The sequence below is a fragment of the Lampetra fluviatilis genome, chromosome 1 (genome assembly GCF_964198595.1).
Source record: "Lampetra fluviatilis chromosome 1, kcLamFluv1.1, whole genome shotgun sequence".
Classification (NCBI taxonomy): domain Eukaryota; kingdom Metazoa; phylum Chordata; class Hyperoartia; order Petromyzontiformes; family Petromyzontidae; genus Lampetra; species Lampetra fluviatilis.
Genome location: NC_136275.1, coordinates 16,902,914 through 16,924,056, shown reverse-complemented (window position 1 = coordinate 16,924,056; position 21,143 = coordinate 16,902,914). Strand labels below are relative to the sequence as shown.

Sequence of the window (21,143 nt, the reverse complement as noted above, 5' to 3'; positions counted from 1 at the left end):
CAACCATATGTGCCGCCGATACAGTCTATTCAGGTGTCTAGAGTTAACGAATTGGTGGCGTTGGACATTTTGGGACCCTTCCCGCCATCCGCTAAAGGTAATAAATACTTGCTAGTTGGGGTGGAGTACCTCTCCCGCTGGCCGATGGCCTGGCCTTTGCCTGACCAGTCAGCGGCGTCTATCACAGACGCCTTTCTATTTGGGTATGTTATGGACAAGGGGGCGCCGGAGAGGCTCCTTACAGACCAAGGCCGGAATTTTAATTCTAAATTGTTGGGGGAGGTGTGTGCGGCTCTTGGAACTAAAAAGATATGGACATCTCCCTACCACCCACAAACGGATGGTATGGTCGAACGGCTGAATCGGACTTTGTCCGCCATGTTGTGTCACACCGTGAGTGAAAAACAATCGGATTGGGATTTGCATATCCCTGGGGTACTTTCGGCATACCGGATGACGCCGCATGCGGCTACAGGATATTTGCCGTTTTTACTTATGTACGGTCGCGAAAACGTGCCGCCAATGGATGTGCAGTTGGGAACTGGAGTGAGGGGACCTGCTAAGCCTCTTCCTGATTACATTCAGGATACCGTTCGCCGTGTTACTGAGGCGCGGGAAGGGGCCCGCATGGCTACTGCCAAAGCCCAGGCCTGGAACGAGCGGTGTGCTCGACGCTCAAAGGGGGAGTGCCCCTGGAAGGTGGGGGACATGGCCTGGCTCCATTGCCCGCAGGTGCGGCCAGGTACCTCTCCTAAATTACACAAACCATGGCAAGGGCCGGTTCGCCTCATCGAGGTTCCCAACCCACAGTCCGCGCGTGTTCGGTTTGGATCTCGGCGTTGGTTCGTTCACACGTCGCGCTTGAAACCATATGTGGCCCCTCGAAACGATGCGTCATCTCCTGATGTTGCCTTGCCGGGGTCTGTTGCTGCCGACTCATCCTTGCCTGTGCCTGTTGACCTTGCAAGTGCGCCTGTCGTGCCTTTTACAGACAAGCCGGTCGTGACATTGCTGGAGACAGGAGACTCTGCTCGGGGTGTGCCTACCACGGCTGCGGGGACTCCGAGCCCCGCCGCCCTTCCGACCCCGCCGCAGACACGATCGCGACGCACCCCCGACGCTGGGCCTTCAGGGACACGGGACCGGGACATTGACGGGCCTCCAATAGCGACAGGAGGACTTCATCCTGTCGCTCCTAAAACCCCGTCACGTTCCCGGTCTGCAGGAGGGCTGCCGCCCGTCCGGGACGGACCGGCGACCCGCACGCGCTCAAAGTCCCTTACATTTCGTTGATTTTTACTGTTGTGTTTTGTTGTTGTTGTTATAATTATTGTATGCTTCGTTGTCCTTGCATGTGTGATGGTTGTGTTCGCTCGCATTACTTGTGTCGTTATTGTTCAGCCGAGGTCGGCTGGATTTTCTCTACGGGGGAGGGTGGTGTAATGCGGGCGTAAACGGCCTCGCGGATATGACGTCATGGGAGGGAGGAGTTAGGTCACGTGTGAGAGAGGGGTGAGGTCTTAAGGGAGAGATATCGGAAGAGACGGGAGAGTGTTGGAGATAGAGATAGAGTGAGGCCACGCAGGGCGGAGGTTGGAGAGTGGCGAGATCGCCACACACACAGAGTAAGACTCGGCACCGTCGGCCAGCGGTGACCGAGCACGGAGGAACGAGGAGCAGCGGTGGAGCTGCAGTGAGGGCAGCCGGAGGACGGCACAGGGGACCTGCAGCGGAGCTGCAGAGGCGAGGAGGCTACGGGAGCGAAGGCAGCTGTGGAGCTGCCAAGCGGAGAGGCTCTGAGCGAGGGCCGTGTGGGACAAGTGTAAAGAACCCAAATAAAGGACAACGGAGACAGACCCAGTGATCGAGTCCTTTATTACACATACATAGACTGAACAACAACCGCCATTCGCCACTAAGTGGTGGTGACGTCACGACAACGCTTGTGCCAGGCTATGTGCACCTTGAGGCCACGTGAAGTGTCGAACGCCCGCTGGCAGGAGGTCACGGGGCAAACCCAGATGGCACAGGTCGATTGACTGAGGAGACTGGCTGATGCACCACCTGTGGCCCATACTGTGGCAACTTTCTGTGCTTTAGCCACCCGGCGCTCCGCTCGTTGTTGTGAGCGTCGCTCCTCCGCCCTCCGTTGTTGTTGGAGGGTGACTGCCTCCAACTGCCCAGTAGCGTCCTTCAGGAGCCTCCTCCACAGAGGCCGATCTTGACACGGCTGGTACCAGTCATCCGCAAGTGGACTCAGCACCAAGTCCTCCTGTAGCACATCACTCCATGTCTTCTCCAGCCCGTGCCGTGCCCGTTTAGCCCCCTCGATCCGGCAGAACAAAAGCTGTTTAGGCACGCGGTGGCTGGCCATGCGGGCTACATGATTCAGGCAACGCAGCCTTACCTGCCGGAGGTCACCGATGGGACTGTCCAGATCTTTCAAGGATTTGCTCCACAATGCAGCCTGGTTAAAGCCAGGATGGATCGTAGGCAGGCCATCCTAAATGTTTTTAACCGGCGAAGATGTTCCATTAGGGGGGTCCAGGTTTTGCAAGCATAGAGAAGGGAGGGAATGACCGTGGCCGAGAAGACCTGAAGCTTCGTATGAAGTGATAGACCAGGTAGCTTCCACACAGCGTCACCCAGGCAATGAAAAGATAATGCAGCTCGACTGATTCGGAGTGAGACCTTTGCTGTTAAACCGGAGCCGGTCATTAGCACACTGGCAAGGTATGGGAAACTCTCCACTGTCTCCACAACTGCCCCATCACAAATTGGGAGTTGCGGGGGTGGAGTGTCCGATGGTACAAAATAGGCAGGCAGGTGCTTAGTTTTGGTGGGGCTGATGGTAAGGCCCCCCAACTGTTGGTGGCAAGCTCCAGGTTTAGCAGCAGCACCTCGAACTCGTCCTCCAAGTGAGCAGCAATTAGCAGATCATCTGCATACATAACGTGGTTGAGCAATAGGGAGCGATCCCTTGACCGCACCCAGCCATCGATCAGCCTCCTATTGTATCTGTAGCAGATGGGAATTCTTCCAGTACAGGCATTGAAGGCTTGACGAACTACGTGGTCCAAATATATGTAAAATGATGTGGGCGCCAGAGGACATCCCTGTTGCACCCTAAGGTGTAAAGGGAATGGCTCTGATTCACGGCCACGTAGTTAGACGCGGGGTCGCTCACCATCATGAAGGTCCTTAAGGATGGTGATGAGTGGGTCAGGGACTCGGAAAGCACGAAGATCAACCCAGAGGCCAGGCCTACTGATGGTATCATTGGCCTTGAGCAGGTCAATAAAGCACACGCATGGACTAAGATGCACACATGGACCTACAGACACGCAAATAAATGGACTTACACTGACTAACATGGAGGCATGCACACACAGCGACTAACACACACGCACATATCGACTCACACACAAACACATCGACTCACACACACGTATGGACTCACACACACATAGACATCCACTTGACATACACACACATGGAATTACACACATATCGACGTACACACATACAGCGACTCACACATACATCGACTCACACACAGACATACGTGGACTCACATTGACGTAAACACACATGTACTTACACACACACATCGACTAAGACACACACACATGGACTTACACACATACATAGACTGACCCACACATTGCCCTACACACACATACACATATGGACTGTGACACACAGACATGTACTTTAGATACACATGGATTAACAGGCACATAGACTCACACACACGCATTGACTTACATACACACATCGAGTGACACACACACATGTATGGACTTACACACACATGTGGACTAACACACACACAGCGACTGATACGCACACAAATGGACTGACACACATGCACTTGTACGTACACACACACATGGGGCGTTGTCCGTTTGATAAAGACAGACACACACATGGACTAACACACAGACATGGACCCACACACGTAGAAACCCATCGACTTACACGCACACAAACACATATGGACTCACACACACAGACATCGACTTTAGGGACACACATGTAGTTTCTGCACACGAACATTATAATTGTAATATTAGGCAACTTATTAGTTTCATAATAGTAAACGAAGCAGAGTTGTTATGTGCACACAAACATTGTCATTGTAATATTTGTAAACTTATTTGTTTAATAATAGTAAACAATAAACCTCAGTTCTTAGCGAAAGATGCAATTAAATTGTACTTTACATTAGCGTGGTGACGCCTCGTCCCGTGCAGAGCCCGCGGCCTCGGCTAGATTGGCAAGCCGGAGGAGGTGAGACATTGCCAGGCTGCTGGCTGGGCGCTACCCCCCCCCAACCATCCCCCCGCCCGAGGCAGAATAATACCATGTAAGCGTTGTCATAATATTAAATTAATATGTAAGGGCTTTATAGCAGTAACTGCACGCATTGGGGTGGTGGGGGGGGGAAGGGGACATCACACTGTGAAGAGAAACCGGCAGCGTGATGTGTATATTTATTCCATGTTAAACGCGTGAAATAAAATGTCGCCGTGAGCTGGAGCGAACGCGCAGTACTTGGTAGGGTCCGCCCCCCCCCCCACGCAATTGGCGTCACATGGTACGGTCGACTGCGTGCAATAAGTAAATAATTAATAATAGAAACGGCACAAATTTGTTAATTAAAGTACTTTAACGTTTACGGATGGGAAAACGGAATAGCCTATTCTCACCGCGGGGCTTAGGGCGTGCCGTCCGGCAAATTTTTTTCTACGTGAAAGTCACCGTCCGAGAGCCAAATCCCCCGCAAGCTCGAGCGCGCAGAGACTTTTATATATAAGAAGATATACACATACCTCGTTTGTCAGTTTGTAAAGATCGATTGCTTTTAGTGGGAGTTGTATTAAGCTTTGCACTTGTTATATAACTACAATCCCTTGTGCGTTATCAGTGAGGAATTTAAATGTGTTACCAAAACAAGCCGCTTCAGGGATCCTCTGTATTTTTTAGTTTTGTTCGAACAAGTTACGGTGTACTGGACAACTTTGTGGTGTGATTGAAATTGTGTTGTTGCTAATGGAATGTTTATGTAAAATTCCGACAGAAGCCATCCAGATTGTGGGTTCCTACATGCTCAAGGCAGACGAGTTACTGCAGTAAGTTATCAATACATATCACCATAATTTACATGCAGGACCTTGAACAGATAAGTGTCATTTTCCGACCCCAGTTACCTTGGAAAAAGATAACGGGTGCATTTAACAAGATAACATTTAACAAGGTAAACATAGCAATTTAGATTTTTTTTAAGTGTATCGATGCAATCTCATCTCGGGACAAGACATTGTACAATGATGGGGGGGTGACTTGCATCATTAGCTGGGTACTCCTTCGATAGGCATTATTTTAACTCGATCCTTTGTCATTGCACGCTTGATTAATGCAGTTTTAGGTTTAGAAAAAATCTGAAGCTCCATTGATTACACCTGACGGAACATGTCTCGACACATACAATTTTCTGCATTAACATTTAAGTGCACATGAATTGCATTTGTTTTGTGTGTTGTGAACGTGAATTTTAAACAATGGCTTCACATAGGGACCTCATCATCAGTCTGTTTGTCCTCTTTATTATTGTTTTTATCAACAGTGTGATTGAAAACAGCTTGAAGAATTTCAAGTCGTTTTTCCGCTGCCTCTACGTGGGTATGTTTCTTGCAGAACCCCTGCCAGTGGTGCAAAATAAGTACACCATTGTATAATTGCAGGCTGATATTTTAATATCTCGATCAGTCTTACGGTATGCAACTTTTCTTAAAAATGAAAAAAGGTGTGACTACACACAATGCCTTGCTTGGCTGTTGTTTTATGGTTGTTTTTTATTTTTATCAGCAATGCTGCACATGTCAGATGAAACCATCCCACCAGAGCTGAGTAAGGTAAAGTGTCATTCCCATGTAATGCAATCTCCATTTTGCTCTATGCCACAAATGTCGTGTTTTGCAATATAAATGTCTCTTTGTGCTGTTAAAACTGATAAATAAACACAATTCCAGCGTGAAGATAAGCCAAAGTTTTTACATCCCCTGCCACCTCCTGTTGCAGGTCAGCCAGAAGGAACTCATGTTTGTCGCAAGCTTTCTTAAAGACCACTTCGAAAAGGTGAGGATTAACTCCATGTTAATCATCACAACTCCTATCCCATAATGCGTTCCCCAAATGCAACAAGCAAATAAATGACCCGTGGAATATAATTGCATTAGTATGTTTTTTTTTATATTTTCTTTCACAAGGAACCAACGCTGTTTGAAAAAAAAGGAAAATACTTCAACGTTGATCGTGTGGGGCAGGTAACCTGCAACCCATTTTATACAAATGTGCAAACTATGCATTCAAACAATGGTGTTCATGTGTATTTGGTCAAAACATCTTATGCATTATTTGTGTTGCTGTTAATACCACAACTTGTGTTTTTTGTGTCGAATAAATGTAGTATTTAAAAGATGAGCTGCTGCTGACACCGCAAGATATGAAGCACAATTCGTGGGTTAACTTTGTCGAGAAAAGCGTTCACCTTAAAGGTGCGACCCCAATACGCACACATGCCACCTCTTGTATTAATTAAAATTATAAACTTGATAATGAAAGTCATAATTCCTCGACTGTCATTCATAATAACCTGAATTGATATTGCACCGATTGAGATGCAGTCACTGTGTTGTGGTTTTCAGTCGCTTAACACGTAGCACCATAACATAAAATGTCTTGTTGGTTCTTTTGGTAAAATATATTCATATTTTTGCAGAAACTTTGTTAATGCAACTGGAGTCATTGGTTCAGAAGCATAAATGCTTCCTGGCACATTGCCAATGTCCTTCACAGTAGCATAGCTGTCAAATGTGCATGTGGTGCAATTGTACCGGGGCCTATGGGCCAGAAGAGGCCCAGCTGCCAGGTTATGAAAGAGAAGGGTAGAGGGGGGCGCTTATTTCATTCATTAATTACGTAGGGCCCATGCCACCCACACAATGCCACTGGTCCTCTACCATTCGACCATTATTTATAGTAAATTCTTTCTCATTCTTTGTATTCCATGTAGAACAACAACTATAATTTTACATTGAGGTGGTTGGTCCAGATAATTGCATCATAAGTAGCAGAGTGTATCGCTATGATGCCTCCCTTTGTATTTGTGAATTAGGCATTGAGTCGATACATGTGTAGTGGGTTCCACGGAGTCTTTAGAGGCAACACGGTTTATTGTAAATCTTAACAGGAAGCCCCCTTTACTCCCACTACCTGGGGAGGTATGGCATCCGGGCTGTCGTGCCCTATCACTGGGGCTACGGGCTCTGAGTCCCCCAGCTCAGGGTGACCTAGGGAAGGCTAACTGACCCGGCCCAGCCACGGTGCGGGTCCGACCACTGGATACGCGCTCGGCCCCGGCCCTTAAAAGGACTACGGGTCCCAGGGTCCTAGCCTAGCTGGCCTTCTGTCTTCATCTTTAGAGCACTCCCCCAAGCCGTCCTGAGGTCCGTCTTTTATACACCCCTCGGGGACTCTCTGCCCCCGGTACCGCTCCCTTTCTGGAACCTTCCAGGGGGCTCTGGAATAACTCCCCAACCCCTCAGCTGGGGTCGGGGGGGGGGAACTCGGCCTCTCAACGGTCCGGCTCTCTCTCTTTAGCTCTAGCTCAGGGTGGCACCCCCTATAGACTCGTGGCCGCAACTACAGGTAAGTATATACAGGGCGGTGTGTGCTATGTATTCCCGACGCTACACATGTTCCATGGTCTGTTTTGGGTTTACCACAGTTGCACACTGGAGATTTTTTTTCATTTTCCGCTTGCAGACAGCCCGCTGCTCTACACTAACTTCCCAACGCGGTCGCTGTGCCAGATGCGCACGCTCATGGATGAGAACGTGCAGCAGTGTCTGCAGCAGCCAGCTGTGAGTGGCCAGCGGACCGCTCCGTGCCACACCTGGAGTCAATTCCAATTGTGCTTTTGTCATTTGTAATAAATTTGCAATCGCAGTGTAATTGAAATGATAATTTCAGCAAGGAAATGAACACCGTGTGCAGTTCCTACCCATCTCATTGGATTTTGTGTTGTTGCATTCATTATATACATTCTCTTTGGTTATTTCGGTAAAGTCACGTAGGTATAAAATAAAATAAATCACGACGTTTCGGGCGCAACACAAGCGTCCGTCATCAGGTGGGAAAGCATGATCTGGTGCTGAGGCAGACTGTTTTAAAAAGGTTTTAAATGGGTGTAGCCTAAGGGTCATAAAGAAGTGGGCGGGGCTAGTGATGTTAATGTCAGAAATTAGCATGTAACTAAGAACGGAGATTGGCCTCCTCGACGAAGGCACGGAAGTGGCTATGTTAATGTGAGAGATTAGCATGTTAATGTAAGAACGAAGAGTGGCGCAATCCAAAGGACATGTGAGCATGAGAGTGCAATTCAAAGGCATGAGAGTGCAATGCAAAGGACATGTGAGCATGAGAGATCTAAGAGAGAGGCATAGAGAGAGACAGAGACAGAGTCGGAAATAACAGCTGACATAGGCAGGTAGGATGGAAACATATCACAGTCAGTTAAGACTTTACCTGGTTAATAACGTCCTTCCAATGATTGCTCAGTTTGTACCCATCTTTTCGGTTGAAGTTGTGTCTGTGTTTATATATCTGGATGGCTTCATGAACATCTATTTCGTGTGAGCCCACAGCGTTAAAACAATGATCAGCAACTGCAGAGGTATTGGTTCTACCGTGTTTCAGATCTGCCTTGTGTTCACGAACGCGGTCCGAGACATGTCGTTTCGTTTCCCCAATGTAATTGCTGCCACAACCACAACTCAGTTTGTAGACACCAGGGTATTGCATGTCAGGAATCACATCCTTTACAGATGGGATTAAATCCCAGATTTTGTGTACTGTGTTGAAACGAACCTGGATCTTGTGTTTGCATAAGATTTTGGAAATCTTTTTGGTAACTCCTGCTATGTATGGTAAAGTGATGGTTTTGGTTGGATCCTCAGAAGATTGTCTCCCCATAGCTGTAGAGACAGCTTTGCGGATTGTATGGTCCAAGTATCCGTTCATCATGAGAGCTTGGTATACGTGCTCCAACTCACTGGCTAGGTGGTGCTGGTCGGAGATGCAACGGCACCTATGGTGTAGTGTGTTGCGCCCGAAACGTTGTGATTTATTTTATTTTATACCTACGTAACTTTACCAAAAGAGCCAAAGAGTATGGATTCCTGCAGTCACGAAAGCTTCAAATCAAGATTATATACATTGTTAATTGCTATATTATGAGTTTTGACAACCCAGCGGCAATGCTGTTCCTTGCAGGAGGTGATCAGCGGCTCCTTGTGTGAGTGCGTCGAGGGAGTCCTGTTCAGACACCCGGCCAGGTGGGAGCATGCTTGTGAATTCCACCGACATCAAGTGGATACTAAAACGAATTAACAGCAACTGATGTGAAAAAGCGAGTAATTATGCATTTGAATTACTTTTCGGTTGAATATGGCTGCCTGATTACATGTTTTACAGAGAGGACACAAGGTCATTCTGCTTGTCTTTGTGAGTAAATGCATCAATGTGTAGAACACAGCAGCACATTACAATTTATAATGCACACAATATTGCACGGACACAAATGAGCATGACTCGGAGGTGCGAACAAATATAGCTGAGTAAATGTTAGTGAAATTATATCTCTTCCTGTCTTGTAGTCACAGATAATGCTGACGAGATAGCGCTGTGGTGTCGTGCGGGTGCATGTGTGTGTGTGTACGCGTGTGTGTGTGACGATCGGTCGGGGGTCACATGCGATACCGTGACACAGCTGGAGCGACGAAGATGCCTCTCAGCAGTACGCGGTCTACTCTGTGGGTGCCGTTCCCACCTCATCCCTCATCCTCATGCGGACCACCACAGACTCCACACGTGCCCGGTAACCTTTAAGAGTGGCCACGTGGAACACAAAAACACAAACTCATACCCAAAGCAACCATTGCAACTGCATGAGCCACAATCCTAAACCTCGCCCATTTCCCCTCGGCATCGGAAGGAGTTGGGGACGATGGCAACACCAGCTGCAAGCGATGATGAAATTCTCGCTTGCAACTTTCATCAGCTAGCTGAGACCAGGCCACTGGATTTGAATGGGGTCCTGGGTGTACACCCACCACCGGAGTGGAAGAATGGCAGGTGTATCTTACAGGTGACAAGCCGATGGTCAGTGGGCAGATCTGCTCCACAGTAGGTCCTGGTATCAAGGACATGGGCCCGCATCCACTGTTCCATCACTGTAGTCCAGCAGATGTTCTTGCTTGGACCCGGCATGCATCCATGATGTTGTGTGGATGCGCCGATGCCGGAACAGCGTGTTGGTAATTACAAGCCCATGGGCTGCACAAAAGTCTAGCCTCCTACTGTTGTTATTGAGCCGATCTGGCCCATGCTTTCCAATCACTCAAGACTCGGTGCCAGCATCATGACCAACTTGGGCATTAAAGTCACCCAACAAGATGACTCTATCCCGAAGGGCCACTTTAGCTAGCACCTGTGACAGTAGGTTATAGAAAGCATCTGACTCAGCGGCCTTGCCTGCATCCCTCCACTGATGTTCATCTTTGGTGGGGGCATAAATAACCACGACCATCACTCCTTGTCTTTGGTTGATGGGAACACGAGCCCAAAGTAGCCTGGGGCTTCCAGCTTCCCACACCTCACCGTCACGCTCCCACACCCCCTTGTTCTGAAGAGCCACTCCTTGTTGTTTGGCTGTCTCCTGCCACGAGTAGAGGACTGTCCACCCCTCATGGTGTCAGAAGCCAGAGCCAGTCCACCAGACCTCCTGAATACCGCAGAGATCCAGGTGTACCAGTCCAGATCCTGACAGAGAAGTGGCAGCCTCTACTCCACAGCGAGCGTTCGAACATTCCATGTGACCACCCGCAGTGGATTTTTGTTGTTTCTGAGGAACCCCAAGGGTAAGGATTCAGTCTCCTGGCTCCGCCAAATGGGGTTTGGCCAGGAGATGTCATAGACCCGTTCCCTCGGGCCCTCCGACACAAGCTTAGCTGAATATTTTTCACGTGGTTTTGTGGTAATGAGCCCCCATTTGGCCGCTGTGGTGGCTACAAACACCATGAGGCGAATGGCCAATCGAAATTGTCCCTCCCCCCATGGCACTGCTCACCACAGCGTTACTGTCTGGCGCCAACGAGGAGGTAGGGGGTTGTTTTTCCGGACAGCGCTACACACACACAAAGACCAACGTAGGCGCAGACCCCAACCCCACAGTCTGCTAGGGATCGTAAGTTGGAGGAAGAAGATATTTTTAGGCATTAACCGTAGTAACGTGAGGGTATTCATCTGTGTACTCTCATTGAAAAGATGTTTAACTTATTACACTGTAGAACAAGGTTAATTGGGACTATTACTACTGCTTGCATTCACGAAAATAACTGCACATTTAATGTTATCAGCTGACAGAAACGATGCATTTTTTTTCCCAGGAATGAAATTCCTGGCTCCCTTCAGCTGGTTGCGTTAGAGTTCTGGGGCCGAATGAAGCGGAAACGTAGCGACAGAATGGAAGACACAAAGAGGTGACACCCCTCCCCCAACTCACGTGTTCTGTGCCACACTTGGCAGTTTCGCTAGAGCTTCACCGCATGCCACGGCTGTGTTCTTCCTCTGTTGCAGTAAACACAGGGTGGTGGACGCCAAGTTCTATGATGGGCAGACACTGAGTGTGCTGCTGCTGGAGGAAGACGGTGGAGAGGAGAAAGGACCGCTGCTGGCTCAGGTCCCGTTCGCTTCGGTGTACAGGGACCAGGAGCAGCAGCTGTCGCTGCAATCTTGCAGCTTTAAAACGAGGCGAGTGGTTGTGCAACGTGCAAGTCCGGCTCTTGCCTTCATCAGCCATGATCTATCCACTGATAGATGAAGATCTACCTAAGCTGTTTCCATTTTGGTTCTGTGATGCAACAATTGATCTCGCTCGTGCATGCGAGCTAATTTGATCGCTCTATCTCCTTGGTAGTTGTCCTCTCCAGCGCATACTTGCCTTTTGTTGCCACTACATCATAAGTCTCAACACCGGCCGTCATCCCCTCTTGGCATGTCTTGCCCAAGTCCTCACTTTTCACATAACCCGAAATATGTTTTACTTTCCAAAAGATTGGAATTCTTGGGTTGCTACATAGCCAGGACAATAATTTCTTGTTTTGAACGTAGCATGTCACCTAGTGTAACTGTCCAGATTGTGTTTTTGACGGGGGTAATGTTGCCAATGCCATGCTGCTGCAGTTTGGAGGAGCAGAAGAGCAGTATCCCGGTGCACGTGGTGACCTTGGTGGACCAGTGGAGGAGGATGGAGAACATGAAGGCACGGTTCGTCTCAGTCAACGGCATCCGCAACGTTTCCTGCGTGGTGGGTGCAGGCTAGAGGGTTCCTTTCCTCGAGGGGAGATGGGGGGGGGAAGGCGGCACGTGCGTCGGGTTATGATTTGGGGATTCATGGATATGGTCTAATTGTCCTGGACTGAAACGATGGCGCCCTTGCTGGAAGTATTTTTAAAATGTGTCATTGTAGTTTCAAAGTCCACGAATCTGTGTGTTTTAAACACTGCTAAAATGTATCAGATGTGGCAGTGACATAACCATCGTAAGAAATGTCAGCTATTGTTCTTTTTGTGTGTCGTGATTTGCCTGCGCGATTGTTCAAATTGCCGTGAAGTATACTTTTGAGGATAAAACCACAAACGCAAAACACGAGAAGTATGAAACATTGCCATTTGTCGAAAATATTAGACTTGATATGAGAATTTAAAATAACAAACTTTTGATGAATAAGAGATTTTTGTGTACTTGGCATAATTCGAGCCAGGTCTGCCCAGATAAGCAACCTGTAAAATATTTCCGCACCTAGCGCGGCACATCCATCTTATTTCTCGCTTTGGCTATTTCAACTATTCCGGAACACCCTCCAGTCTACCAGCCAACTTGGAATATATTCAGTGAGAAATGAAGCCCCGGGTGCATTGATATTTGTCTATCTTCACAGTCTACTTTACCGTTCAGAGTCCTTTTTGAACCATTTTGGGTATCGAAGGTTTGGTGAGGAAATGTTGAGTCTGCTTTTGTGTGGCTCGCAGCTGAGCAGTAACCTCCGCCACGTGCGCATGTTCGAGATGGACGTGGAGGAGGAGGGGGAGGCCGAGGAGGCCGCAGACGAGAGCATCGATGCGCTGGAGGAGTCGAGCGACAAAACACTCGAGCGCGTGCCGGACGAGGGCGACGTCTCTGTGTCACTAGACATCTCCGAGCTTTGCGATGGGGCCGGGCAGAGCACATCCGGTGCCGACAACCGTTAAAGATCGTTGTTGGCCCCTGCTGCCAAATCACAGCGGCAGTGTCGAGGTGAAGCGTTCAGCACCGTTTAACAGTGGTGGTTCGTGCTGGGACGTGTGAAAAAACTATTTGGGGCTCACGCAAATGATTACTTTTGGTTTTTGCTTATACAAAATGAGCACGAGCTTGCCATTAATGTGTTTGATTTCATGAAAATATATCCCTGGATTTCTGTGTAACTGTTTGTTTCCGAAAAGGACCCCAATAAATGTATAAATATTCAAATATATCTTGTTTCAAAGTTGGTATTAACTTAAATATGAAAATACATAATTAACATTGCAGGCTGGATATATTTTAGGATTTTACTCGTCTAAAAGCTGTACTGCAGTCGTTCACATAAAATAATCAAAAGCATCATGGAGAATGCAATTAATGAAATAAATAAGTTGACAATATTCCTCTTTCCCATATTTGTCTTCACAAAAAACATTTTTAAGATAGTAATAGATAACGGATTATAACAGATCTACTTTACCAGAGCAGCACATGCGAGGGCACTGCAATTTCAGCTGATATATGTGAAACTTCTTTCGCACCCGACGTAGCCAACCATCTTCTTGGTTCTTTCGGTAAAGTCACGTAGAAGGGAAATAATAAAGTAATAAAAATAAAACAATAAAATAAAATTCTCATGGCGTTTTGGCCACAACACAAGCAGCCGTCCTCAGGTTGAAGACAGAGCTGTCTGAAAGATAGCGCTCCAATGAACACTGCTAACCTTGGCAACGTATTTAAGCTGGGTGGGAGGAGAAGAGCGCCTTGACAAAGGAGTTTAAATATCAACAGAAGAATTTAGCATTGAATAAGCTGTGTTAATGTGAGAGAATTAGCAGGATGTTAAAGTCAGAAATTGTAGCCAACCATGCTAATCGGAGGTGCAGGGGAAGGACAACTCAACACAAAAAGCAGTTATAAAGAAATTCGTTTTCAGTTTGTATGGGATGCGATGCTGTCAAAGGTTCTCGGTTGCCATCACAACACTTGCTTCATTATTGCCACCTTAATTTGTTTTCACACTCACAAAGCACAATTTTTTTGGTCAGATTTTATTGCAATAAAACACCAAATCAGCAAGTGAGTTAATTGTGTTTTATCTTGATTTGAAGCTTTTGTGACTGCAGGAATCCATACTCTGGTTCTTTCGGTAAAGTCACGTTGATAGGAAAATAATAAAAGAACACGACGTTTTGGTCGCAACACAAAGCGTCCGTCATCAGGTGAGAAAGAATGATCTTGTGCTGTGGCTTTATACCGGCAGGGGGGGGGGGTTTGTGGAGTCGTGGCTGCAGGAGTTCAGGGGGGGGGGGGTTTGTAGCGTGCAGGGACAGGTGGGGGGCTGGAGAAATTGGCATGTCAATGAGCTTGAATTAGTGAACGAAAACAGCACAGGTGGGTGAGGGAAAATCACAGCAGTTAAAACTTGACGTGGTTTATCACGTCCTTCCAATGATTGCTCAATCTAAATCCATCTTCTCGATTAAAGTTTTTGATGGTAGCCCGAGGGTTTGCAGAGCACCTTGGTCTCGGAGAAAACAATGCCATGTGTGCCCACAATGTTGAAACAATGATCCGCCACCGCCGAGGTGTTGGTTCTACCGTGTTTCAAATCCGCTTTGTGTTCGCGAACCCAGTCTGAGACATGTCGCTTCGTTTCACCAATGTAACTGCTGCTGCAGACACAACTCAGTTTTTCGACACCAGGACAGTGCATGTCCGGAATCGCATACTTCACCGATGGGATCAAATCACGGATTTTATGTACCGTATTGAACCGAACTTGGATCTTGTGTTTGTTCAAGATTTTGGAATTCCTTTTGGTGACCCCTGCTATGTATGGCAAGGTGATGGTTTTGATTGGGTCCTCAGATGCTTCTCTACCCATGGTTGGGGATGCAGCTTTGCGGATTGTGCGGTCAGAATATCCATTCCTCATGAGAGCCTGGCGTACGTGCTCAAGCTCACTGGCTAGGTGGTGCTGGTTGGAGATGCAAGGAGCCCTATGGTGCAGTGTTTTGCTGAGGGAATTATGGGCTGGATGGTGGTGGGAGTCGGGCTTTAGATAGGAATCCGTGTGGGTGGCTTTCCTATAGACAGTCCCAACGAGCCATCAGGTCTCTTCTCGAGCAAAACATCCAGGAAGCCAAGCAATCCAGATATACACAGACAAAACTTTAATTGAGAAGATGGATTTAGATTGAGCAATCATTGGAAGGACGTGATAAACCAAGTCAAGTTTTAACTGCTGTGATTTTGACTCACCCACCTGTGCCGTTTTCGTTTACTAATTCAAGCTCATTGACATGCCAATTTCTCCAGCCCCCACCCGTCCCTGCACGCCACAAACCCTCCCCCCACTCCCGTGAACTCTTGCAGCCGCGACTCTACCCCCCCCCCCTCTCCCGTGCTTATATAAAGCCACAACAGCAGATCATTCTTTCTCACCTGATGACGGACGCTTGTGTTGCGACCGAAACGTCATGTTTTTATTTTTCCAATCTACGTGACTTTACCTAAAGAATCGAAGATTATTGTGTTCTATATATATGGACGATATTTATATATGGCGTGTGTGAAATCACCTCCTTTATTGTGGTTCATTACTCAGGCCAATAAAAAATGGCTGCTCTGACATGCTGCCTCCTGAAGGTGGGAAACCCTACAAGCCACACCCAGCATGACACGGGTGATGATGCAAAAAAAATTAAGCACAGCAACTAAACAGTATTTTCATACATTTAAAATAGGATGAACGCAAAAAAAATGCATAATGGGTAACAACCATTAAACGTGTATACTTTGAGGAACAGTAGGATGGTAACTGGTTCACGGAAGTTGTCTTGGGGACTTTTGTAAGGGTTGTGTTGGTGGTGCACTCTGCATGGAATGTATGGGGAATGCTGTGGTGGCAATGTGCTCTGTGTGTGATGTGTACGAACATTGATGTGGCGAGTGTGCCTCCTGAACAGCAGCAAGAATGTTATATTTTAAACGCCGACTTTCAATTAATGGAAGGGAACGTAGCTCATTGGCAATAAATTGGCCAAACACATCAAATTCATCCTCCTTAAATGGCCTTGCGAAGTATGTATCCATACTTTTAATGGCCAATTCCATTATCTGACTGTCTGTTTCTCCAAGTTTGTTCTCTTTAACTTTGGGCCATTGCTTTGGGCCTTGTGGCCTATGAAATGTAAATTCAGGGGTTGAAGTTAGGCTGTTTGGAATCTCTGTGGTGTTTCTAGTTTTGGTTGGTAGTTCAGCTTCATCTTGATCAGACCTCTGTTCCACATCTTGACTGCTCTCGTTGTCGACATATTCCATCTGTACATAAACATGTAATCCATTAAAGTATTAAACTAAGTATATTTTTTCATAATTCTATGATGGCTAGCACACTGGAGAAGTAGCTACACATTTACAACTGTCACATCATGCTGGAATTTCAACCAACGAATGGTGCCCTGGATGGAAATGTTTGCCTATTCATCCTCCCACAGGCAATGGTCTAATCTATTGTGTATGGTTGGATGGATAGCAAGTTACACGTATATCTATATTCGTATGCCATGAAATGGCTTCAGTTGATGTGCAGTAGATTTTTGCAATGCCTCATAGTTGTTGAAAGACTATAAATTTCACCTGCAAAGATATAGGGTTCAATGTCCGCATATGACGGAAGAGTTTCCGTATGTGCAGTCTCTCCGGAACTTTGAACCTCCCTACACCAGAAATGAGGAATCTACGACTTCATCTTATAAGGCTCGATTAGCGTACACTGAGAAAGAAGTTAAACATACATACATACAAATGAAACTTACCATTTCAAAATGCACAGCAAACTATTTATCCACCACTACAAGCGTCTTAACTGCACTGTGTGCTTGCAAACACTCTTTGTAATTTTCTAAGTCAAATACTGTACCTGTCTTTCAACCAGTGTTTTTTGTTAAATAATGCATAACCCAACAACATGTATGAGAAATTTATATTTGGCTCTCCATAATGAAAAGTTCCCTGCCCTAAACCAAAGATGCTGCCAGGCAATGCCATGTTTGGTTGTGGTCAATTACCCCTTTTATGCACAAATACCCGTTGAAACCTTATGGGGGTCCGGGATTGACAAAGCATACGTATATTTTGAACTGTCAACTCCATAATTGCACAACCAAGAGTTAAAAGTGATTTTGGAAATGACTACAAACCCCTGTCTACACCAAACCGATCGCTCTTGTTCCTGACAAAACCGTGGATTGTCTTGGCTCGTGTACTACACTGAGCCTCGGCAAGGGCATGTATACATAAATGTCAAGGGCTCATACAATGACATTATAACTGACATCAAGCTAGAAAACAAGAGGTAATGGAATCTACAGGTTGGCAGGCTTAAACCGATTAAGATGAAAATGTGTTCTCTTGCAGCAGAGAACATGATATAGATGCAATCTAGATTTGAAGCTTTCGTGACTGCAGGAATCCATACTCTTTGGTTCTTTGGGTAAAGTCACGTAGGTATAAAATAAAATAAATCACGACGTTTCGATTGGAATACAAGCACTCATCATCAGGTGGGAAAACCACAGCAATAATTTTTTTTACAGCAAAATTAGTTTTCTTGCTGTGGTTTTCCCACCTGATGACGATTGCTTGTGTTGCAATCGAAACGTCGTGATTTATTGTATTTTATACCTACGTGACTTTACCCAAAGAACCAAAGGATATATATGCATTTTGCAAGTTTTTTTAATCCGGAGATCATTTAAGTCACCTGGTAGAAAATAAGTGGTCACCATGCGGGATTAAAGTGCTTACCTTCATATTAGAGATGGTCTTCTTACAGCCAACAAAGTTATCCAAGAATTCCAGATGTGGCAACAGCCACCAAGTCTGCCTTGAAGCATCACCCCCGCCATCTCCACTTTGTCTGCTTTTGCCCTCTTTTTTCTTTCTTGAATAGACTGTGCGCAGATTTCTGATTTTTCTGGCGACCTCAATTTCTGTAAAAAAAACCAAAAGGATGATTTATACGCTGATCAACTTTAATAATCATTCGCCACGATCGATCCACTGCTGAATGAAAGCCTCACCAAACCATCAACATCTCTCATGGTTCTGAAATATAATCTATTTAGCACATCTGCATTGGCTGATTTCACCGTTTTTATTTCCACAGTAGAGGTACTTTCGGTCGTGTTCCCTTTCCAACCTTAAGCCTGAAGCACAAGCCACCATGCTTCTAGCGATGTCCTGCCCAAGCTCGCAAGTCAATGATTTAACCTGACTTTGTTGGTAAGCATTACTATAAACCAGTGCATTTGGAACATCCAACAATCACTGCCTGGTGGATTCACACTTTTTCTGTACTCAGGCCCCTGGGTCGTGTATTCACCAACCTGCGCTGACTAGTGCGGTTAAGCCGAATGACTTTCATCCAGCAGTTAAATAACATTTAATAAAATATATATTATGACTATATACGCAGCCTTACTATTAGTTCCAAGTGATTGCGCCATGAACTCCAGAGCTTGTTGTCGTTTCCATTTGTTGTTGTAGTCCGGCAGCATCGTGTCGTAGAGGCAAGGGCTGCCTTTGTACAACTCCACCAGGTCCTCAAGCTTGCGCATCGACCACCAAAACTCATCCCCCATTTCTTCCATGTGTTCTTTTTTCTCTGGTCAGGAATTGTGTAGACAACAAGCCGATCCGAGTCAAATCATGTTGGACCTGAATGTGCTGGGTGTGTACCTAAAGCAAAGCTAAGTGTTCTCTGTCTGGTGTACCATTTTTGTGGACACGCGATATCGAAATCACTAACTGAATTCACATTGTATTTATATCGTGCCCGACTGCAATAAATCATGGAAACAATCGTTCAGGTTTTTTTTTTATCCTCCTGCCAGTCAACCTAATATTCCACAATGCCGTTCTGCCTTCCACATTATTTGTATTTATGACTTATTATTTTCCACTCACAAAATGATCCGCTCCTTCGCAGTTAACAGTACAAATCATACTCATTTATATCACACGCTTAAAGTGATACACATTTAACTGCTCAACGCGCAGATACTTAACTGTCAATCGTCACTGCCTGGAAAAAAATGATTGGGGTGACAATAACCTGGTCCAATTCAACGTAAAAAAGTAATTAATAACTGTATCACGTAAGGCTGGAAATGTAACAATATTGAGTCATGGTAAACCTATTAATCTGCTAGTTTGGCACAACAATCATATCTGACCGGTCATGGAATGGCTATACAGGTAGTATGAGTAATCTGGTCAAGCAGGCATCAACTCATCTTTTCCGTGCCAAAGCCTGTGTAATAATTATTACCACTTTACAAAGCACACATTCACTTAAGTTGGAATCCTGCTGTCATATCCGAGATGGAGCACCCAGTTCCTAGCTCACTACACGTGCAGGCATTCTGAATAGAGCAGACAGGGTGACTGATCCAGCACCGATTGAGTGTCACTCGCTCACCGGCAGTCAGTCGCGCACACTGTTCACTCTTAACGCTACTGTCATGTTCTTGGTTCTTTCGGTGAAGTCACGTAGAAGGGAAATAATACAATAATATAAATATAAAATAAAAATTCTCACGTTTCGAAAAAAAAATTATTGCCGTGGATTTCACACCTGATGATGATTGCTTGTGTTGCAGTCGAAACGTCGTGAGAATTTATATTGTTTTATTTTTATATTATTTTCCTTCTACGTGACTTTACCGAAAGAACCAAGAATATGAATCCCTGCAGTCACGAAAGCTTTAAATCTAAATTTAGCTACTGTCGTGGTTATCGTTTCCGTGAATGTACCTGGTTGATTCCTCCACCATGTGGAGGACTTGCGTCTACGAGACACGGTTTCGACTCACACAGAGTTCAACTCCCACCACACTTTATCCCGCTTCCATTTCCACTTTTAGAATTCCCTCCCATCCTCTCTTTTCCCAAAAACTTGTCACATTAACACGTTCACTGTGCCGTGTGTTGCTGTCCCCTTGACGTTTCCGACGATCCTTTTGTTTGTGTGCTGCTCAGCAACAGTGATTTAAAACAACACAACAATAATAATACTAATAGCTGCGTAAACATCACGGGCTAAGTCGACCGGCAGGGACCCAAAGTGTGCGGGCACCCCCGTAACCCACTTCCGTCTGAGACGTCTGAGCAGCGTGGAAGAGTGAGGACAAAGACCTTCTTGATCAAGGGGGGGGGCTCTCGTTATAGCACCCTCCTCCCTACGAAGGGGCCCCCAGGGGCCCCCCCACCACCTGAGGCTGAGTCGGGGGGGGGGGCTGCGCCGGTCACCTTTGGTCGCCTACGGCCCCCCACGCGCCACCGATTGCACGGAAATCGCGCGCACGTGACCGGGTTTCCGCGCACGTGACCGGCAGCGCACGTGACCCCAAACACCCCCCCCACCACGCCCCCCATACACCCCCCCCCCATACACCCCCCCCCATACACCCCCCCCCATACACCCCCCCCCCATACACCCCCCCCCCATACACCCCCCCCCCATACACCCCCCCCCATACACCCCCCCCCCATACACCCCCCCCCCATACACCCCCCCCCCATACACCCCCCCCCCATACACCCCCCCCCCATACACCCCCCCCCCATACACCCCCCCCCCATACACCCCCCCCCATACACCCCCCCCCATACACCCCCCCCCCATACACCCCCCCCCCATACACCCCCCCCCATACACCCCC

The 21,143-nt window shown here is 46.9% G+C and overlaps 1 protein-coding gene and 1 long non-coding RNA gene across 5 annotated transcripts in view; one reads left to right on the top strand and one right to left on the bottom strand.

Moving 5' to 3' along the window:
* The window catches only part of ANAPC4 (anaphase promoting complex subunit 4), a 29,477-nt gene extending 14,993 nt beyond the window's left edge, over positions 1-14,484 (top strand). For both annotated transcript variants that reach the window (XM_078857899.1, XM_078857891.1), the window contains 14 exons: positions 5,084-5,135; positions 5,630-5,685; positions 5,872-5,918; positions 6,085-6,141; positions 6,273-6,329; positions 6,473-6,560; positions 7,831-7,928; positions 9,340-9,401; positions 9,541-9,570; positions 9,836-9,943; positions 11,514-11,606; positions 11,704-11,877; positions 12,310-12,433; positions 13,158-14,484. In XM_078857899.1, the coding sequence (XP_078714025.1) occupies positions 5,084-5,135; positions 5,630-5,685; positions 5,872-5,918; positions 6,085-6,141; positions 6,273-6,329; positions 6,473-6,560; positions 7,831-7,928; positions 9,340-9,401; positions 9,541-9,570; positions 9,836-9,943; positions 11,514-11,606; positions 11,704-11,877; positions 12,310-12,433; positions 13,158-13,376 (1,265 nt within the window). In that variant the 3' untranslated portion in view covers positions 13,377-14,484. The remainder of the gene's footprint in view (positions 1-5,083; positions 5,136-5,629; positions 5,686-5,871; positions 5,919-6,084; positions 6,142-6,272; positions 6,330-6,472; positions 6,561-7,830; positions 7,929-9,339; positions 9,402-9,540; positions 9,571-9,835; positions 9,944-11,513; positions 11,607-11,703; positions 11,878-12,309; positions 12,434-13,157) is intronic.
* A 1,341-nt stretch (positions 14,485-15,825) lies between these two features.
* Positions 15,826-20,803, bottom strand: LOC144933283 (uncharacterized). 3 transcript variants are annotated; one of them, XR_013637008.1, is made up of 4 exons: positions 20,731-20,803; positions 18,902-19,084; positions 18,226-18,410; positions 15,826-16,737 (listed from the first exon to the last, which is right to left on the bottom strand). It is a non-coding gene; the product is annotated as an uncharacterized LOC144933283 (long non-coding RNA). The 3 variants fall into 3 exon arrangements; XR_013637005.1 differs by having other exon boundaries at positions 20,571-20,785; XR_013637004.1 differs by having other exon boundaries at positions 20,236-20,784.
* Positions 20,804-21,143: the final 340 nt, after the last annotated feature.